This window comes from Crocuta crocuta, unplaced genomic scaffold (genome assembly GCF_008692635.1).
Source record: "Crocuta crocuta isolate KB4526 unplaced genomic scaffold, BGI_CrCroc_1.0 scaffold363, whole genome shotgun sequence".
NCBI lineage: Eukaryota > Metazoa > Chordata > Mammalia > Carnivora > Hyaenidae > Crocuta > Crocuta crocuta.
In genome coordinates, this window is record NW_027531626.1 from 427,451 (window position 1) to 446,913 (window position 19,463).

The following is a 19,463-nucleotide window of genomic DNA, read 5'->3' on the forward strand; positions in this document are numbered from 1 at the left end:
AGAACATAGAGCAACATTTTTATGCACTGAACAAAGTCATCTATAGTTCCTGTTTTATTTGAAGAATAAAGAATTTTTGAGTCTATTTTCTTTTTTAGTAACTCATGACTATTTTTTTTAAGTTTATTTATTTTGAGAGAGAGAAAGAGAGTGTGCACACAAGCAGGGAAGGGGCAAAGAGGGAAAGAGAGAATCCCAAGTAGGCTCTGTGCTGTCAGTGCAGAGCCTGACCCAGGGCCTCATCTCGCAAACTGTGAGATTATGACCTGAGCCGAAATTAAGAGTTGGATGCTTGACTGACTTAGCCACCAGGTGCCCCAGTAACTCATGACTTTAAAACAAGATAGATCTGAGGGACCTCCATAGCGTTCTCCAGAGTAGCTGTACCACTTTAGGTGTCTGTTGCCATATATCAAATTGCCCAGAAACTTAGCTTAAAGTGACATGCATTTATTACCTCACATGTTCATGGAGTTGGGAATGTGGGTACAGCGTAACTGAGTTCTCCACTTCAAGCTCTCTCAGAGCGTTGCAATCAAGGTATTGGCTCAGGGTTGCTTACAGAACTGTAACTAAGATGCTAGCTAGGGCTGTAGTCATTATCAGGCTTAGTTGCGGCAGACCTGCTTCCAAGCTCACTCACGTGCTTCTTTGACAGATTCACTTCTTCATGCGGTGTTGAGGTGAGAGCCTCAGTTTTCTTTGGCCGTTTGCTGAAGGCCACCTTTAGTTCTTTGCCAAATAGGCTTCTCTCCAGTATAGCAATTGCTTCATCAAAGCAAGCACGCAAAGCCAGGAAGATGAGAAAGTGTCAGGAGGATGGAGGTCAGAGTCTTTATAACTTAATCCTGAAAGTGATATTCCATCACTTTTGCGGTATTCTGTTCTTAATGTCTAGTTAAGGGGAAGGCATTACAGAAGGGCATCTTTAACAAGAGGCAGGAATCATTCCAAGACATGTCAGAAGATGCCCACCATTTCTGTAAATCAGTTATAACTTTTTTTCTTAACGTTTAAAGGTTTACATTTGGCCAGGAAATAAGCTTTTTACATTAAAATGTGCTGCCTCAACCTTACTTCAGAGTTTGAGAAGCATTCTTGAATTCTGGGAACAAGGCACATACTGAATTTGCCTATCCTAAGATCTGGAATCAGCAACTCTACAGGAACCTTGCTTCATTTTTTTCTTTTTAAGATTTGATTTGTAAGTAATCTCTTCATCCAGTGTGGGGCTCGAATTCACAACTCTGAGTTCAAGCATCACAGGCTCCACCAACCAAGCCCGCCAGGTGCCTCAAAAACCCTGGTTCATTTTAATGGAGAATAGTGTTAAGATTCTGGGTTTAGAAACTCATACTACATTGTTGTTGTTGTTTTTAATTTTTTTTTTAACTTTTATTCAATTTTGAGAACAGAGAGTGCAGGCATAGGAGAGGCATAGAGAGAGGGAGACACAGCATCCGAAGCAGGCTCCAGACTCTGAGCTGTCAGCACAGAGAACAGGGTGGGGCTCAAACCCACCTCAACCGAAGTTTAACACTTAACCAACTGAGCCACCCAGGCACCCCCTTACTAAATTGTTTTTTATTAGTACTGGTGTTAAATTAGCCTTCTCCAATGGCAAGTGCCTGAAAATACACATATTTTTAAAATATCATGAATTTATTCTCATGGAGTACATTTATTCCAGTATTACAGCATAACATCTACTTGAATTTTAATCCCATACCTAAAAATATAATTTTATCCACTATTTTAAAAATATGTATGAACCTTATTTCAGTTTTTTTTCATGTTTATTCATTTTTGAGAGAGAGACACAGAGTGTGGGAGGGTCAGAGAGAGAGGGAGACACAGAATCTGAAGCAGACTCTGAGCTGTCAGCACAGAGCACAAGGTGGAGCTCAAACCCACAAACGGTGAGATCAGACCTGAGTCGAAGTTGGACACGCAACTGACTGAGCCACCCAGGCACCCCATATGAACCTTATTTTAAACTAAACATTGGAGAAGAACACTGAAATTAAAAATGAAACAACTCAATGAATTATAAGAAATAACACTACGGTTCCATTTGTGACCTTGTTAAAAGTTTTGGTTCTACTGTATACTTTTATCCAGTTTACTTATTTTTTAATCTAATGGTTTTAGTATTAATTACTTGATAGACTTTTAGCTGTTAGTTTTAGACTTATGAGTTAATATACATAAAATGCTTAAAGCAGTTTGGAACTTACATAGTGTCCTGGTATCCATAGTGGCCATACATACTATGGAGACTTACATATGTGTAATGTGTGGATACTGTGGATCCACATGTAAGTGTCCATGGGTTTAAAAATACATAAATACTCAATAATAACATTTTGAAAACTTTTCTTTAACATTTATTTATTTTTTTTGCTCTAATTGTTTTGTCTTTTTAATTATCCCACCAATGCATGAATATATATATATATTTTTTTTTTTACAAATAGTTTATTTCTTTAACATTTATTTTTGAAAGAGAGAGAGACAGAGTGGAGGAGGGGCAGAGAGAAAGAGGGAGACAGAGAATCTGAAGCAGGCTCCATACTCTGAGCTGTCAGCACAGAGCCTGACACAGGGCTCAAACTCACGAACTGCAAGATCATAATCCGAGCCAAAGTCGGACCTCTAACTGACTGAGCCACCCAGGCACCCCTTATAATGGCATTTTGGTATAGAAATTAAGGATAAAATCTATTTTTATCAGTCACATTTATGAGATGAGATAAAAACAAGTAATTTGGTTTCTAAAATTGTATACTAGAATTTTGTCATTTTTTAAAGTTTTATTTATTTTTTTAAAGTTTATTCATTTATTTTGAGAGAGAGTGAGGGCACACAAGTGAGCATGATCAGGGGAGGGGTAGAGACAGAGGGGGAGAGAGAATCCCAGCAGACTTTGTTTGTACTGTCAGCGCAGAGCCCGACACGGCTTGATTTCACAAACCAGGAGATCATGACCTGAGTTGAAATCAAGAGTCAGACGCTTAATCAACTGAGTCATCCAGGTGCCCTGAGTACACTAGAATTTTATTTAGCCATTATTCAGTACAACTTTAATAACTAAGTGTATTGTCAGGTACTTGTATGTATACACACTTAGGTGAAATGAACTCAATTTGATTTTTATAGTTTAAAAGAATAAGAACTCAATTGTACTGGAATTCTGTGTTTTTAAAAGTTAATGCTAAAAATTTTTGGCTATAAATTCAGGGTATAATGTACTTTGTTTTTAAAACACACAGTTCATACCAGCTTAATTTTATTATTTTTTGAGAAGACATCTTTGCTATTTATTTTTCTCTTTTTCAAATTAGCTACCAGTTGCTTTTTCCTATATACATTTGTCTCTTACTTAAAAATATCTTATATAAATTTCATATATATGTACACCATACTTTACAGTTTAATTAGAATTTCATCAAAACCTTTAAAACCTCAATTTCTATAACAAATTATATTCAGGAATATCATAGGTAATATATTCATCATCCTTCCACACTTTGGAATTTAGGAAGACCCAGTATGTTTTTAAAGCTAAATAAGAAAACATGTAGGGCTCATATAATGATTAAGTGGTTAACAGTATATATCCTTTATTTTTTGACTAAGATTAGGTTACAAGTTACAAATGTGGGTGATTTTCCCAATCTTTGGGTAGCAAGATATCAGAGAGGGTGTGAAGTATTTAGGTTGGGTTTTAGAAGAGTAATAAAACGAATATATATAAGTATCAGTTGACATATTGTCTCAGATTCTCCTTTAACTTCTTTTTGGGCAAAATGCACATGTATATGCTAGTGACAACTTTTAAAATGGATCACTTTGTGCCAAACTCCTTTTGGGTTTTAAAAATCTTTAAGTAGATACAGATACATGTTAACTCAGCATGTTTTGTTCTACATTCTCATAGCCAATTGGTCAGAAATGGGAACAAGAAATGTTGTAAAAGCAGTATTTCCTTAAAAGTCTCATGTGCTTCTTGTTTACTCTTTTCCTTTTTGATAAACCTATCGTGATTTTAGTTAGAGTATGCTTGTAATCAGTGAATCTTGAGAATTCTGAATGGTGGGATAGTGATTCTTTTTTCTGCCTGTCTATATTTTGTCAAATTTTGTATAATGAGTGTCTTCTGTGTTTTTTTAATGCTTTTTTTTTTTTTTTTTTTTTTTTNGTCAGCACAGAGCTCCATTTGGGGCTCAAACTGAAATCGAACGCTTAACCTACTGAACAGAAGAGGTGCCTTCTTCTGTTTTTGTAATGGGAATATCAATGATTTAAAATTTTAATATCTAGGAAGCTAAATACATTCATTAGTATAGCATTTTTGTAAGATTTCTTACATAGCAAACTTGCCTACCCTGTAATAATATGTAAAATAAGATGATTAATGTAATTTTCTAAGAATATATTTATATAGATTGATAACATTAATAAGCAATAGCATCATTACTTTAATCCATCTTTGGGTTAACTATTGTATATGTGTTCATCATTTGTATTGTCATGTGTTTTTTTAAAATCTAGATGAGAAATATTCGATTATCTGACTTCACTGAATCCTTGAAAAAGATAAAACGCAGCGTGAGCCCTCAAACCTTAGAAGCATACATACGTTGGAACAAGGACTTTGGCGATACTACTGTTTAAGGAAAGACCTTTGTAAGCCTGCAGAGCATTTTGCTTTTGAAGAGAGAAATACACCATCTTCATTGAATAGTGATAAGCTACAGAAATTCAGCCTAAGTTTACAGGACTTTTCAGAGTCTTACAGTTACTTGTGCACCCCAGCAGATGAACCATACAAGAAATTTAAATAAAATATACAATGCAAATTGAGTATTTTGTTGAAGGCCTTCTTGCCTATGTTGATAGTTATCCCAGTGGGCACTGTAAGTTAGAGCACAACAAAAACTGATTCTGGTCTTCTTTACCAATATAATCATAATGTAAATAATAATTTGTATATTGTGTTGCAGATGAAAGTATTCAAGAGACAGTGAATGGTAGAAGACACAAGCGCCTTTGGTTGTTTGTCTTCTGATGTCTTTTCTTAAAATAGTAATTTTTCTATTTTCCTTTCCTACTGTTGTCTTTACTACAGATGATTAAAATACCAAACACTCTACTTTTTCTTTTCTCTTTACAAATCCAGTGTGCCAAATGAAACTTCTTCCTATGTAACAGTAATAGGAAAAAGTGTTTTGAAGGTTTTTTCTTTTTCATAAATCTATAGACAGGATACAATTGCATTTTCACTTTTCTGTTACCTTGCTGCCATTTTAGAAAGCCATTTGTTGATACCAACAAAGCAAATCTAGTAAAATAGAAAAGGAGAAGGTTAGAAGGTTTGAGTCACTCTGTCATACAACGTGTAGATCAATCCTCATGTGACCTGCAGTATTTGTTTCTAATATGTTTGTCAGAAATCTGTTGTAGACTGTTAATTTATTCCTAATGGAGTTTATTTTCTGCCGGATTATTCTAATATTTAAGAAGGCCAATTTTAACTGCCATAAAAGTGGTTCCTGTGTGAGAGAAGGGAAGTACTGAGAGCTAAGACATTTCTAATTTATTGCTTATTGCTTTCTTACTGTTTACAGGATAATTATAAGCCAGTGGATCTACCATCTTTTATTCCTAAAAATGATTAATCCCTTCAATGAAACTTTAAAAATTACTGAATTTTTATACATTGCATACATTTTATAGGTTTCTTGTGCTCACTTTGTTAACTAAAAGTTAGTCTGTTAATCTGCCTTTTGTTCCCCCAAAATGTACAGTAATTCCGTTTCTTGTTTGTATAAGTATGCCTGGATTTTATTATAAAACTGTCATTGTAGGAAGTAGTGACTCATATCATGGCTTTTTAAATATTGTAATAAAGGCAAATGGATATTTGCCCTTAGTTTACTGGTTAAAAGTTTGTTTACAGAAATTTTCTTTGGTGCTTTTGTGTAAGATGTCCTGGGTGGAAAGAATAATTTTATAGTAGTGACAAAGATTTTTTTTCATTTAGGGAAAATCCCTTTGGTGTTGAGAGAATACATTAAAAACTTGCCCTAGCTAGCTAAGAATTTTATAATGAAGACATACATTCTTCTAAAATTTCCTCTTGTTCCTGTCAAAGATTGATGTAAATATAGAAGGTGTATCATTTCTTAAGATAATATGCTATTTGTAGCTGTAATTTAAAAGTGTCTTCTAATCATGACCTTAGAACTCCCTAGGTAACAGAAGTGAGGCTTGAGATAAATAGAAAAAAATTTTTCAAGCCAGAACCATGCCTATTTTCAGTCATATGTTGTATCTTTTTAAGGTCTCAAACATTAAAGCATCAATTATAAAATCTTGATGATGAAAGATTATGCATTATACATATATGATGACAAGATTGGGGATATCCAAAGTGAAGACATTTTCAATAAAGCTCATAAAATTTCACTTGTATTTTCAAGTTAGAAAAGGATTAACATTATTCATATGTGAACAACTGTTTAGTCAAATTAAAGGTCTGTGTGCCTCAAGCTCAACTTTTAAAATATCTTTAAAATTATCATGATTCTATGTGCAGCAGTTTAATGTAGCTCACTATTTATATTAGAATAGTTTTTAGATAACAAAGATTTCAAATGTTAAAAGATAGGCAAGTTAATATTGTCCTAAACACTGAGTCAGAATTCTGTTATTGTATGAATAACCATACAGTATAGAAATTATTTTACTTCCCTGACTAAAGTCTGAAGTTGAGCTTAGAGCTAGGGAACTACTTTCTGTGACTTACTATGACCAAGTTTTATTTTAAGCTTTTTTTTTTTCTCCCATAGAAGGATCATGAAAATTGGAGGTGTAAGGGATTGGTCTGGTCTTTTTAAATAAAGATCGAAGTTGTTGAGGCTTTCTGAATTAATATTAGATTATGACCTTTTGGATTCTGCATTGAGCTCTGTGTCATATTAACGTCATGAAAGGCAATGCTTAAAATTCAGTGTTAGTGTGCTCATGTTAACATGGCAGAGTTTTGTGAATGACATTAAAACTTAATGATGTACTGGACTTTGAGCCAGAGGTAAGAATCAGTACTGTCCTTCCAGATAATCTTAAGGGTAAAAGCTTTTTTGTTTGTTTGTTTTTTTAAATGTTTTTACTTAGTTTTGAGAGAGAAGACAGAGTTCAAGCAGGGAAGGGGCAGAGAGGGAGAGGGAGACACAGAATCTGAAGCAGGCTTCAGGCTCTGAGCTGTTAGCGCAGAGCCCAATGCAGGGCTCAAACCCATGAACCACAAGATCATGACCTGAGTCAGAGTAAGACACGCAACTGACAGATGGCCAGCCAGGCACCCTGGGTAAAAGTTTAGTCTAAGACAGTCTACCTACTGAGGTTATTGGATTTCTGACTATGCTTTGTGCTTGGGAAGAAGTGGAGGAAAAGCAGATACTAGCATTACAATGTAAGTAAATATGCAGCAGTCTTTGTTTATAAGCTAGAATTCTTTATATTTTGTACAAAAATGAATTCTTTTGGTAGAATGAGCCTTTTATAGGTTGGTTTTGGACCCTTAAGTCAAAGGATTTTCCTTGAAATACTTGTCTCAAATTTTAATTTGGTCTTTTGTATTTTTCTACAGGGAAGATATGAAAGGATTTAGCTACATAAAGTGGGTTTCTATCCTAATGTGGAAATAAATGATAAATTTTATTTTACCTTTAATTTGTTTATTTGAAACAAGGTTTCAGAGGTTGCAGTCTAGCAGTTGCTTGTATTGGACTAACTCTTGCCAATAATTATAAACTGAAGAAAATATGAAAAGCAATAATTAGAAGACTCTGAAGAGCAAGCAGGAATAGGCAGAAATTGCACAAAATTGTGTACTCAAAGAGATCCATATTAACTAGCTTTTGGCCCAAGGGCAATTTCCAGTTTGTGCAGTGTGTTTAGAAATAGACTTCAAGCAGAATGTCTTTCTGGGCTGAGGAGTCATTTGAGGCTTGTAGAACAGCTGGAAATTAGAGAAATCCTGGAGAGAATTTCAGAACTATAAACTCTAGAAAATGCATATAAATGTCTTTCACATCCTTGGTGGACTCCAAAATTGTACCTGTGCAGTATAATAGTCAAACCTAGCAGAAAGCAATAGTTGAAGTCTAACGAACTGTAGAGAAGTTACGGAGTTTGAAATTTAAGTTCCACTAAGATATGTTTAGTAAATATTTTGGATTTCCCATTCAAATCCAAAAAGGACCATAATAAGGTGGAAGCACAACATCCTAGACCTAAGGACCATAGTTTTGTTAGGACTGTGGGCAAAAGGATAAACTCACTGTAACAAAGCTTAAAATAAAGCTTTCACAGCATCAAGATTATCCATTGGTAATTTAAGAGCTAGCCAGAAGAAAACACACATTTTAGAAGAAAATAGAATTCAGAGTCTTCACAATATATCCACAGAGTCTAGTACACAGTAAAAAAAATTAAGCATACAAAAAAATTATATCCACAATCAATAGAAAATATATAGAAGCAAGTGCAGAGATGACCTACAGGTTGAAATTAACACAATTATTTTAAAACAGCTTTATTACTTCTTAATAGGAAAGAAAAGATGGAGGAACAGATTAGGATTTTCAGTGGAGAAATAGAAATTAAAAACCAAATGGAGGGGCGCGTGGGTGGCTCAGTCGGTTGAGCGTCTGACTTTGGCTCAGGTCATGATATCACAGTTTGTGGATTCGAGCCCCGTGTCAGGCTCTGTGCTGACAGCTTAGAGCCTGGAGCCTGTCTTTGGATTCTGTGTCTCTCTCTCTGACCCTTCTTTGCTCACGTTGTCTGTCTGTCTCTCAAAAATAAATTTAAAAAAAACTTTAAATACCAAATGGAAAGTCTGGTAATGAAAAATAAAAATCTGACATGAAATCTCTAGTATCTAAATTTTCACAGGATGGGTTCAGAGTAAACTGGGACACAACAGAGGAAAGAAACAAAGACATGCCAATACAATTACTAAATTTGAGCACCAAGAAAGAAAAAAAAATAGCAAAGGTTTGATATCTTTGGGACAATATCACTTTTTTTTTGTTTTACTTTATTTTTAATTCATGTGGAATTTTTGTTTTTTATAAATTTTTATTTGAATTCTAGTTACTTAACATATAGTGTAATATTGGTTTCAGGAGTAGGGGACAATAAATTACTAAATTTGAGCACCAAGAAAGAAAAAAAAATAGCAAAGGTTTGATATCTTTGGGACAATATCACTTTTTTTTTGTTTTACTTTATTTTTAATTCATGTGGAATTTTTGTTTTTTATAAATTTTTATTTGAATTCTAGTTACTTAACATATAGTGTAATATTGGTTTCAGGAGTAGGGGACAATATCAATCTACCTCTGGTTTGAGGATCCAAAAGTAGAGGAGAGGAAGAGAATGGGGCAAAAGAAACATTTGAAGAAGCAGTAATACCTAAAGTTTCCCATTAGGTATTACTTGAATATAGAAAGACATCAACTTACAGATTCCAAAAGTTCAGTGAACCCCAAGCAGAATAAATACAACAAAGACCACTTCTGGATACCAATTGAAATAGCAAAAATATTTTATAATCAGCCAGGGAGGGGAAATGATAATACGTTCAAACAATCATTGACCCTAGAATATAGACGAACCAAAATGGTATATGAACAAGGCAGGGAATGTCCTCATGAAGGCCCAGGATAACCAAGGCATAATTTGACCAATCACTTTTTCAACAATTGATTGCCAGCCTAATGGAACTTCCAATTGCTAGGTCTTATTGAACTGAAGGTTTAGCAGGTTTATACTCTACATCTGTTTACTTTGGAACTTTCCCTATACATTAAACAGAAATAATGTGAACAAAACACATGCAACAAGACTGTAATACAGATAAACAATAGCAAAAAAGCTGGATGGAGAATAAGCAGATTAACAGCAAAAATACTTTCAAAATAAAAAGTCTAATGACTTCATACAAAGATCTAGGTCTAATTACAAAATAGTGTATGTCCAAACTAAAAAGACTATTACATAACCCATTTCTGTGTTTTTATTCCTACTTTGTTGAGTGTTTTTCCAATTAGGGGTGTTGGATTTGTCAAATGCTTTTTCTGCATCTATGGAGATGATCATGTGATTTCTGTCCTTTATTAATATGGTGTATTACACGAATTTTCATTATGTTGAACCAACTTTTCATTCCTGTGATAATTCCCACTCACTCCTGCTGTATGACTCATTTTATATGACGGTTGGTTGGTTTTGCTACTTTGTTGAGGTTTTTTGCATACATACTCAGAATGTTGGTCTGTAGTTTTCTTGTCTTAGTCTCTTTTTAGTATCAGGGTAATTCTGGCTTTGTAGAAGGAATTGGAGAGTCTTCCCTCTTATTTGAGGGAAAAGTCTGTGAATGGTTGGTGCTATTTCTTTAAATGTTTGGTGGAATTCACCAGTAAAGCTATCTTTACCTGAGCTTTTCTTTGTGGAAAGTTTTTTTTTTTTTTGAATTATAAATTAAGTATTTTGTTAAATGTCTAATTGAATTTTCTATTTCTTCTGGAGTCTGTTTCAGACATCTGTGTCTTTATAGAAATTAGTCCATTTCATCTAAGTTACCTAATTTGTTGGCATCCAATTGTTTATAATATTCCCTTATTATCCTCTTTATTTCTGCAAGACCTATAGTAAAATGTCTTCTTTCTTTCCTAATTTTATTAATTTGAGTCTTCCATTTCTTGGTCAGTCTAGGTAAAGCTTTGCCAATTTCACTGATCATTCCAAAGAACCAATTTTTGTGGTTTTGTTTATTTTTCTATTTTTCTATTCTCTACTTATGTATTTCCTCTCAAAGCTTTATTAGTTACTTTTTGTTTGCTTTAGTTCTTTTTTAAAATTATGGTGGAAAGTTAGATTACGGATGTGAGGTCTTTCCTCTTTTTAAAATATAGGCATTTACATGGGGTGCCCGGGTGGCTCAGTTGGTTGAGCGTCTGACTCAGGTCATGATCTAACAGTTCGTGGGTTCAAGCCCTACGTCGGGCTCTGGGCTGACAGCCAGCTCAGAGCCTGGAGCCTGTTTCAGATTCTGTCTCTCCCCCTCTCTCTCTGACCCTCCCCTGCTCATGCTGTCTATCTATCTCTCAGAAATAAATTTTAAAAAGACATTAAAATATAGGCATTTACAGCTATAAATTTCCACCTACAGCTTTTGCTATATCCAGTAAGTTTTGGTATGTTGAATTTTCATTTTCATTCATCTCAATGTATTTTCAAAGTTCTCTTGAGATTTTTTTCTTTGACCCACTGATTTAAAGACTATTTTAATTTCCACAAGATGTGATAATCCCAAATTTCCTGTAGTTATGGATTTTTAATTTCATTCCAGTATGTTTGGAGAACATGTTTTCTATTTTAATCCTTTCAGATTTTTTGAAAAATGTTATATGGCCTAACATATGCACTATCCTGGAAAATGCTTCATATGCACCTGAGAAGAATGTGTATTCTCCTGTTAATGGGTGGTGTATTCTAAGATACATTAGGTCTAATAGGTGTATAGTATTGTTCAAGTCTTCTGTTTCATCGTTGATCTCCTGTGTAGTTGTTTCCTATGATTTTATATTCAATTTCTTGTAGCGTATCTTTTTTTAAAAAATAGCTTGAGATTTTTTTTAATTTCTTAAGGTTTATTTATTTTTGAGAGACAGACAGAGCATGAGCAGGGAAGGAGCAGAGAGAGAGGGAGACATAGAATCTGAAGCAGGCTCCAGGCTCTGAGCTGTCAGCATAGTGCTCCATGTGGGGCTCGAACCCACAGACTGCGAGATCATAACCTGAGCTGAAGTCGGAGGCTCAACCGACTGAGCCACCCAGGAGGCCCAAGAGACTTCTTTTTGCTATGTTTAAACCCTGTTACACTCATCAGTGAGGAATTATGTATGTTAAAGCATATGTGTATGACTGAATTTTTTAAGGCCAGTAAAACATAATTATGGAAAAATTAAGATACAAGAAAAAAGTCAGACTCGTCCTTACACAAAACAGTACAGTATGTACTGTTTGATTCCAATTTTGTTTTTAAAAAGACTGTAAAGAAACTTCAAAAATAAAGAATATATGCTCTGGGTAAATGAAGCAATAATGTCCTATCTTCCTGTTTCTAATCTTGTCCAGGAGTAATTAGCACAGAGTAAGGCTTAGAACTACGTTGTGTTGTACAGAATTCAAGCTCTGTCGTTAAGTAAGTGTGTGACCTTAGCACACAATTTTCGAAGCATGGGCTAATAATAGTATCTATATCAAATGGATATTATGAGGATTAAAGGAGCTAATACACGTTAAATGCTTAGAACCGTGCCTACCACATAAGTGCTTAGTAAATGCTCGCTATTACCTTTCACCTCCAGCCCATTCTCCGTATCACAGCGTAAAGGTCACTTCCTTCCTTCCACCAGCTTCCTGTCTCACTTTGGAAAAAAACCCCAAAAAAACAGTCTCTTTACCCCTAAATTAGAAACTCCTTGATCTGACCCATTTACCATTTAGATTTCTTCATTTCTTCCCCTCAAGCACAAAGCTCCAGACATACTGTCTTCTTTCAGACCTTGAAACACTCCTGCTTGGTTTTGACTTAAGTACTGGCTTCTTTATCTTGCCTGGAATAATCTTTGTGGAAAGACTTGTCATTCAGAAGTCAAATTTTATTTCCTTTCTCCCACTACTATAAATTAGCTACCCAATCACTCTCTGTAGCAAGACTCTTATCTGTTTCAAGCAGGTTCCACACCCAGTGTGGAGCCCAACCCTGGCTGAACCAATGACTGAGAGATCAAGACCTGAGCTGAGATCAAGAGTTAGATACCCAGTTGAACTACTCAGGTTCCAGCCCCTTCACCCATAACTCTATTTTTACAGACACTATCAATATATTAAACATTGTTTTCTCCCTACTTGTTTTGTCTCTTACTAGTATATAATTTTCATGAGACCATTGCCTGATACACATGTGCTGGATATTCAATCGTTATCAAATTATTTTATTTCCTGTATTCTATAATATTACTTCCGTAATAAAATTAATTGTATGCGAATAGTGTTTTAGGAAATTGAACACGGTATTCTGTAACTGGTCTGAGTTAAAATTCAAGTACTACGGAGACCCAGATGTCTGCCTCTGGGCAAGTTTCTTATTCTTCCGGCTTCCTCAAATGGGAATATTACTTGTTTCACAAGGTACTGCAAAAAATTAAATCACACAACATGGGTAAAAGTGCTTCAGCACTAAATGAAACTTTCCGAGCATTACAAATAAATGCCAATTGCGCCTTGACTAGCTCTCTACTCCACGTAAGCCTCAGTAGGGTCGCTCTTCACGTCTCTAGAACTCGGGGGCCACCGGGGAGGGGCGGGAACAAGAGGTCCTTCACGCACTTCCGCCCCCGCGTCTCTCTCCGCCAATCGGCCTCTGATACCCCACCCCTTCCGCTCTAGGGAAAAGCTGGCTCCCAGGGTGTCTTCCGGCGGGAGCTGTGCTGCTCCTTATCATGGTGAGTTGGCTGGGGGGTGTGAGGGCTTCTGTCGTACGTGATTCCTCTTATCTTTCTCATCCTGAAGCGTCCTTGACATTGCCTCAGCTGCCCAGAGAAGGGGTCCTCGAGGTTGTGCTCCGGCGCCCGGGGAGAAGCGGCTGACGTCCAAAGCATTCCTCCCAGAGCTCCGATCCCTATTCGCTCCCTCACCCCGTTCCTTGGACGCTTGGTATCCCGGCCCTGCTCGAGGCCGAACTTTCAGTCCTTAGCAAGTTTGACTTTCCCCTGCCGAGATTTACTTAACAAAAGTCTCTGCTGGCGTCAACGACTACACCAGCAAAAGATGTGAAAACGAGTCCACAGCAACAGCGACCGTAGTTAGTGATGCTTACACCAGTGACGACCCTGTTGGCATATTAATGAAGAAGGTTATGAGTAGGATATTGAGGCCAAGGGGCAACTTGGCTTTATGGAGTGCCGGATAGCCTGATAGAGCAACAGCTTTCAGAAGGCCCAATGACCGGAGAAAGCCCAGGTGCTGGTAGAATGTCTTTGGTGCACTTTTCCCCTGCGTTGGTAGATTACAGCATACCCCACGGTTTGGGGGATGTGATGTTTGATCTAAAGGTTTTTGTGTGTTTGTTTTTTAAGAGAAATTAGTCTCGTTAGACCTTTAGAAATCACGTGTATAACTCTCTGAATTTCATCAAAAGATAAGTTGATTGTAACTTCAGCGTCAAAAGAGTATACACCATTTTATCTAAAAAATTCATGGATCTCTTATTGATAGCCTCCGTAGGAGAAAAGGACCACGTTTCAGTGCTTAAGCCATTGTTACTCTTAGTTTTTTTCCTTGAGTCGGTATGGTCGATAAAATGTTGTATTTATACTTAATTTTTCTTCCGTAAATTTTCTGTAATCCCTCTTTTTTACACAGGAAGTGGGTAAAAGTTTACTTTTGGGGGGCTAACCAAATAGCCTTCGAGCTGCTTGCTTCAAAATACTCACCACTGTGTAGCCAGAATTAAGTTTATAAAATTTGCCCATGCCACTCCCTTGCTCAGTTGTTTAAAATCCTTCCTTTTCCCCACCCCCCCATAATCCTCAAGATAAAGTCCGGTTTCGCACGGCATACCAACCTGTTGTCAAGCTTCTGTGTATCCTCGTTTCGCACATACATATATTCATTTTCCAGTCACAGTCACCAGCTTGCAGATCATGCTGTCCTTACAGCACCTGACTTGTACATTCTGTTCTGCTGTGGAAATCATTCATCTCTCACTCCTCTTCCTCATCAGTGTAATCCTTATGTGTCCTTTAGTCTCTTTCATGAGCCTTTCTGCCCCATCTTCACATTCTGTTCGATGCCTCCTTTGTGCTCCCGTGATAACATGGTGCTAATTACCAATAACATCTGTAGCCCTTATCAAACTGTTAAAATTGTGTATTTGCGTGTCACCCTCACTTCTGAGACTGTAAGCTCTTTGAGAGCAGAACCTTTGGTATTCTCAGAGCCTTGTAACAGTGCCTGGCCCAGAAGAGGTTTTTCAATAAAAACCTGTTTTATAAAACACCAAATACCTATGGCACTAAATTTTTGTGCTTGCATCATTAGTAATACAGAAAAATAGCATTTAAGGTTTATTTTAAAAGTTTTGGGGAAGAAGAGTTTTATGAGTTATTCATGTTTTGTTAAGGTGTCATATGCAAGGCACAATGCTATCTTAGGAAATGTAAAGGAAATAATAGCCATTGTCATTAGTGAAGTTACTAAAAAATTACCTTCAGTGCAAGATGACAAGATGAAGGCTATCCTCTGGTTCATTCCAAAGCAAGTGGCATAAAAAACAGTATGATTTGGAATAATCTAGGAAGGTCATCCATGAAACAGTACTTTGTGCCTTACTCCATCACTCTTAATCTACTTTTCATTACTCTTTTGGATGAGGAAACAGAGGTCAAGTAACTTGCTAAGTATAACAGGGCTGTTGGAGCTTGGGTTAGACAAGTCTGGCTCTAGAGCGTTAACGATCATGAAACAGGGGTACACCAGTTTAGTTGGAGTTGATTTCTACCTGAAGCAAGAGGTAAAACTGGAAAGAAACTGAGGCTAGGTCATTGAAAGCATTGAATTTCAGGGTGTAATATTAAGAGTTTATCTTGATAGCAGTGGAGAGCCAATATAATTTTGGACAAAGTGACGTGAATTTAGGATTTTTGTGGGTTTTTACCTCTTTTAAGCAATATCAGAATGGCATCGGAAATGGCCTTCTGCCTTTTATAAACCTAATTGTCTCAACCTGAAACTTAAGTTAAAGTAACTTAAATAATTTAAGGTGGGATGAAGTTAGAAGATAACAGTATTAAGCAGTATTAATTTATCTTTGGGACCAATTAACTGACATATAACTCTTTAAGAATAGGGTATATTGGGGGAGGGGAGGATGGGCATGGAGGAGGACACTTGTGGGGATGAGCACTGAGTGTTATGTGGAAACTAATTTGACAATAAACTATTTGTAAAAAAAAAAAAAGAATAGGGTATATTCATTATCATTAACATTCATTAGCATTTCAAATGAAAATAGATATTGTTCCTTTTCAACTGAATTAGCTTAGCAAAGCCTTAAGAGTTACACACATGCTGGTCTCTATTTGGTTAGTACTTTGTTCTAATGCTTTATATTTTAAAGTATGTTTTACTTAAAACTTTTTTATTATGGAAATTTTCAAACACAAGAAAGTAGAATATAATGGGCCCCCATATAGCCATCACTTGGCCTCAACAGTTATCAACATTCTGTATTTTTATGCCAGATTTCTACTGCTCAACCTTATTTTTCTGAGTCTCAACCTAATGTAACTAATGACATGTCTGAGTTTTTAAGAAAGGGATATATCTTTTTTTTTTTTTTTTTATAACTACTGAGATGTTCCCAGATGGAAAATCATACCTGTGCTGGAGTTGAATCTGTAAGTTTTCCTCAGTTTAAATCTGTTAACATTCACTTCCACTGCTTTCTGTGGAATTTAAGTGTTTAAGTCAAATCAGCCAGTGATGAGGTAGAAATGTAACGTAGGTATTAGGCGATCATGGCCTTACCATCTAAGAAAGCATTTTACTAAAAACTAAAAACCAAATAAATATTTAAGTACATGGCACTTAACAGTCAAATTATTGTATATGACCCACCGAAAATTGTGAAAGACTTTTTTATGCCTAGAAACAGTACTTTGCTTTTGGGATAATAATTAAAAATCCTTTTTTCCACAGTTAGTCTTTCCTCCCCGGGGTTGTCTTTGTTTTTGTTTTTTGTAGGGTATTATATTCCCAAGATAATGATGAAGTTATATATCCATAAATTTCTTCAAGTACTCTAGTTTTGTATTTTAATTTTAACAGAATAAAAAATCAGAAATATAGTAAGGATCCAGCTTAATTTCTCCAAAAGAGTGTTTATTGAATAGCTTAAATTTTCTCCTGCTGATGTTGGATACTGCTTTAATCATGAAATAATTTCTCGTATGTGCTTAAACTCTCCTTTATGTTAATGCTAAGGTTTCCTGTACTTGAGTGACAAATTCTAGTCTCCACGTATATTTCTTCTCTTGGTAACCCCACCGTCATGCCTTTTCTCTACTGGACGCATACTGTGAACTAACAAGGACTACAGAGGCTAGCCAGGATGCTAGATACTTTGCCTAAGAGAGAACCTCTTGATTAGGTAAATGTAATATTTTATTTCCAGCTTAGCTGTTTGGCAGATGGTTTGCTTTTCTGGTTCAAAATTACCTAATCTGTTTAAAAATATAAGAGTGTAGTCTGGAGCTAAAATGCCTGAATTTGAATTTCTGCTCAACCAATTGTTAGCAGTGTGCCCTTGGACAAGTTACTAAAAATTGTTTCCATCTCATAGATTATTGTGAGAATTAAATAGAAAAATACTTGTAAAGTGTAAAGTGTTTAGAGTAATTGCTTGCCACATACTAAGTGTTCAGTAAATGTTGTTACTATTATATTGCATCACAGGATATGAAAAAGATATGCTTAAATGCTGATTTTATTATTTTTTTTATTTTAAAGGGGACAATTCATCTCTTTAGAAAACCACAGAGATCTTTTTTTGGCAAGTTATTTCAGGAATTTAGACTTGTAGCAGCTGACCGAAGGGTAAGTTATTTGTTAACTCTATTTTTAATCACTGCACACACAACATAAAGACATTGAAAAAAGTAATTTTTAAGGTACATAGAAATTACTTTTGATCCCACCACACTGTTTTTGTTTTTAAGTAAACTCTAGACTCAATGTAGGGTTTGAACTCAACAACCGTGAGATCAAGAGTCACATGCTCTACTGACTGAGCCAGACTGGCACCCACATCACACTGTTTTCATTTTTTTATGTTGGATGAGCAAAAAAAAAATTTTTAAGTTATCTCTGTGCCCCACGTGGGGCTCGAACTCACAACCCCAAGATCAAGAGTTGCATGCTCTATCAACTGAGCAAGCCAGGTGCCCCTGAACAAGCAAATTTTTAATGTAAAAGTATAGTACTTTGATACACAGATGTTTGCTTGGGAGGAAACTAGGCTTCAGTTAAGTTTTTATTCTAATTCTAATGAGTGTTAAAGAAAAATTATTTTGTAATTGCCTTTTATTTCTTTTTTCAGCATCACAGCTATTTTTATTTTATTTTTACAACTCTAGTGGATGTAGTTTAAAGCCATGTTTTCTCATTTTTAGTGTACGGAAGGAAAAATACCTTATGCTTTGAGACTGTAAGTAAAAGATAATCGGTTTGATCTGAGGGTTGTGAATTCAAGCCCCAGGTAGAGCTTACATTAAAAATAATAATAATTACTACCCTTTTTGGTTACAATGTAGACATTCTAGTTTTCTGTTTTCATTACTCTGATTATTGTGTAAATTAAACTATAAGCTCTCTGAAGACAGTAACTGTGTCTTATGTCCACTTTTTAATAAAAGTAAAAAATAAGCACTCAATAAGTATGTGAAGAATTTTAAATAAACCTAGCTTCATTGCAGCATAATAAGTAAACCAGTGATTTTGGCCATGTATGGTGATACTTGATTAGAGGCTTCTGTTCTTTGTTTCTTATCACTATATCTTCTGTTTGCTAAAACCTTGGAATATAGTCAGAACTCAATAATTCTAATACTTGAAAATAGTGTATGGCCATCGTTGTTAAACTTAAAGAGCCAAAGGTAGGAAGTTTGTCTATTTGTGTATCCAGCCCATTTAGCATGACCTTGTTGATGAAAAGTATGTTAAAGAAGTAAGTAGGAAATTCTTGAACCATATACTTTATTGAAGCACAGTACACCACAGTGTTGGTAGTAGGAAAAAAACTGATCTAGGAAGATCAGTTCCTAGAACTTCTCCTATCTTAGTTCTTGGTAATTTCTTATAAGGAAGATCCTTACCTCTCAGTTCCTTACTTCCTTATAATAAATAATCTTTTTTTTTTTTTTTTAAATTTTTTTAATGTTTTATTTATTTCTAGGAGAGAGAGAGAGAGAGAGAGAGACAGCGTGAGCAGGGCAGGGTCAGAGAGAGAGGGAGTCACAGACTGAAACAGGCTCCAGGCTCTGAGCTGGCAGTCAGCACAGAGCCCGACGCGGGGCTCGAACCCACGAACCACGAGATCATGACCTAAGCGAAAGTCGGACGCTTAACCAACTAAGCCACCCAGGCGCCCCCTTATAATAAATAATCTTGTCGTACATCCCTTCCAACTATCCACTCCTATGATCATACCACAGACATTATCAATTATAATAGTTAAAACTATTGTCTCATTTTCAAGCATTTCACTGATAATTTCCATCTCTTGTCCTTCCAGTTCACTTCTTGTATTACCCCAATTCCGA

General features: G+C 35.7%; 2 protein-coding genes across 4 annotated transcripts in view; both read left to right on the forward strand.

Moving 5' to 3' along the window:
- SPAST (spastin) overlaps positions 1-4,866 on the forward strand; it is a 55,041-nt gene extending 50,175 nt beyond the window's left edge. Inside the window, exon 19 of the mRNA XM_077772796.1 lies at positions 4,555-4,866. Coding sequence (XP_077628922.1) covers positions 4,555-4,677 — 123 coding nt within the window. The 3' untranslated portion in view covers positions 4,678-4,866. The remainder of the gene's footprint in view (positions 1-4,554) is intronic.
- Positions 4,867-13,523: 8,657 nt separating this feature from the next.
- Positions 13,524-19,463, forward strand: part of SLC30A6 (solute carrier family 30 member 6) — a 42,010-nt gene continuing 36,070 nt past the window's right edge. Inside the window, exons 1-2 of one of the 3 annotated variants that reach the window (XM_077772780.1) lie at positions 13,524-13,586; positions 17,653-17,739. In XM_077772780.1, coding sequence (XP_077628906.1) covers positions 13,584-13,586; positions 17,653-17,739 — 90 coding nt within the window. In that variant the 5' untranslated portion in view covers positions 13,524-13,583. Of the gene's footprint in view, positions 13,587-17,143; positions 17,294-17,652; positions 17,740-18,331; positions 18,350-19,463 lie in introns of those variants that run through there. The other 2 variants (XM_077772781.1, XM_077772782.1) reach the window with 2 other exon arrangements.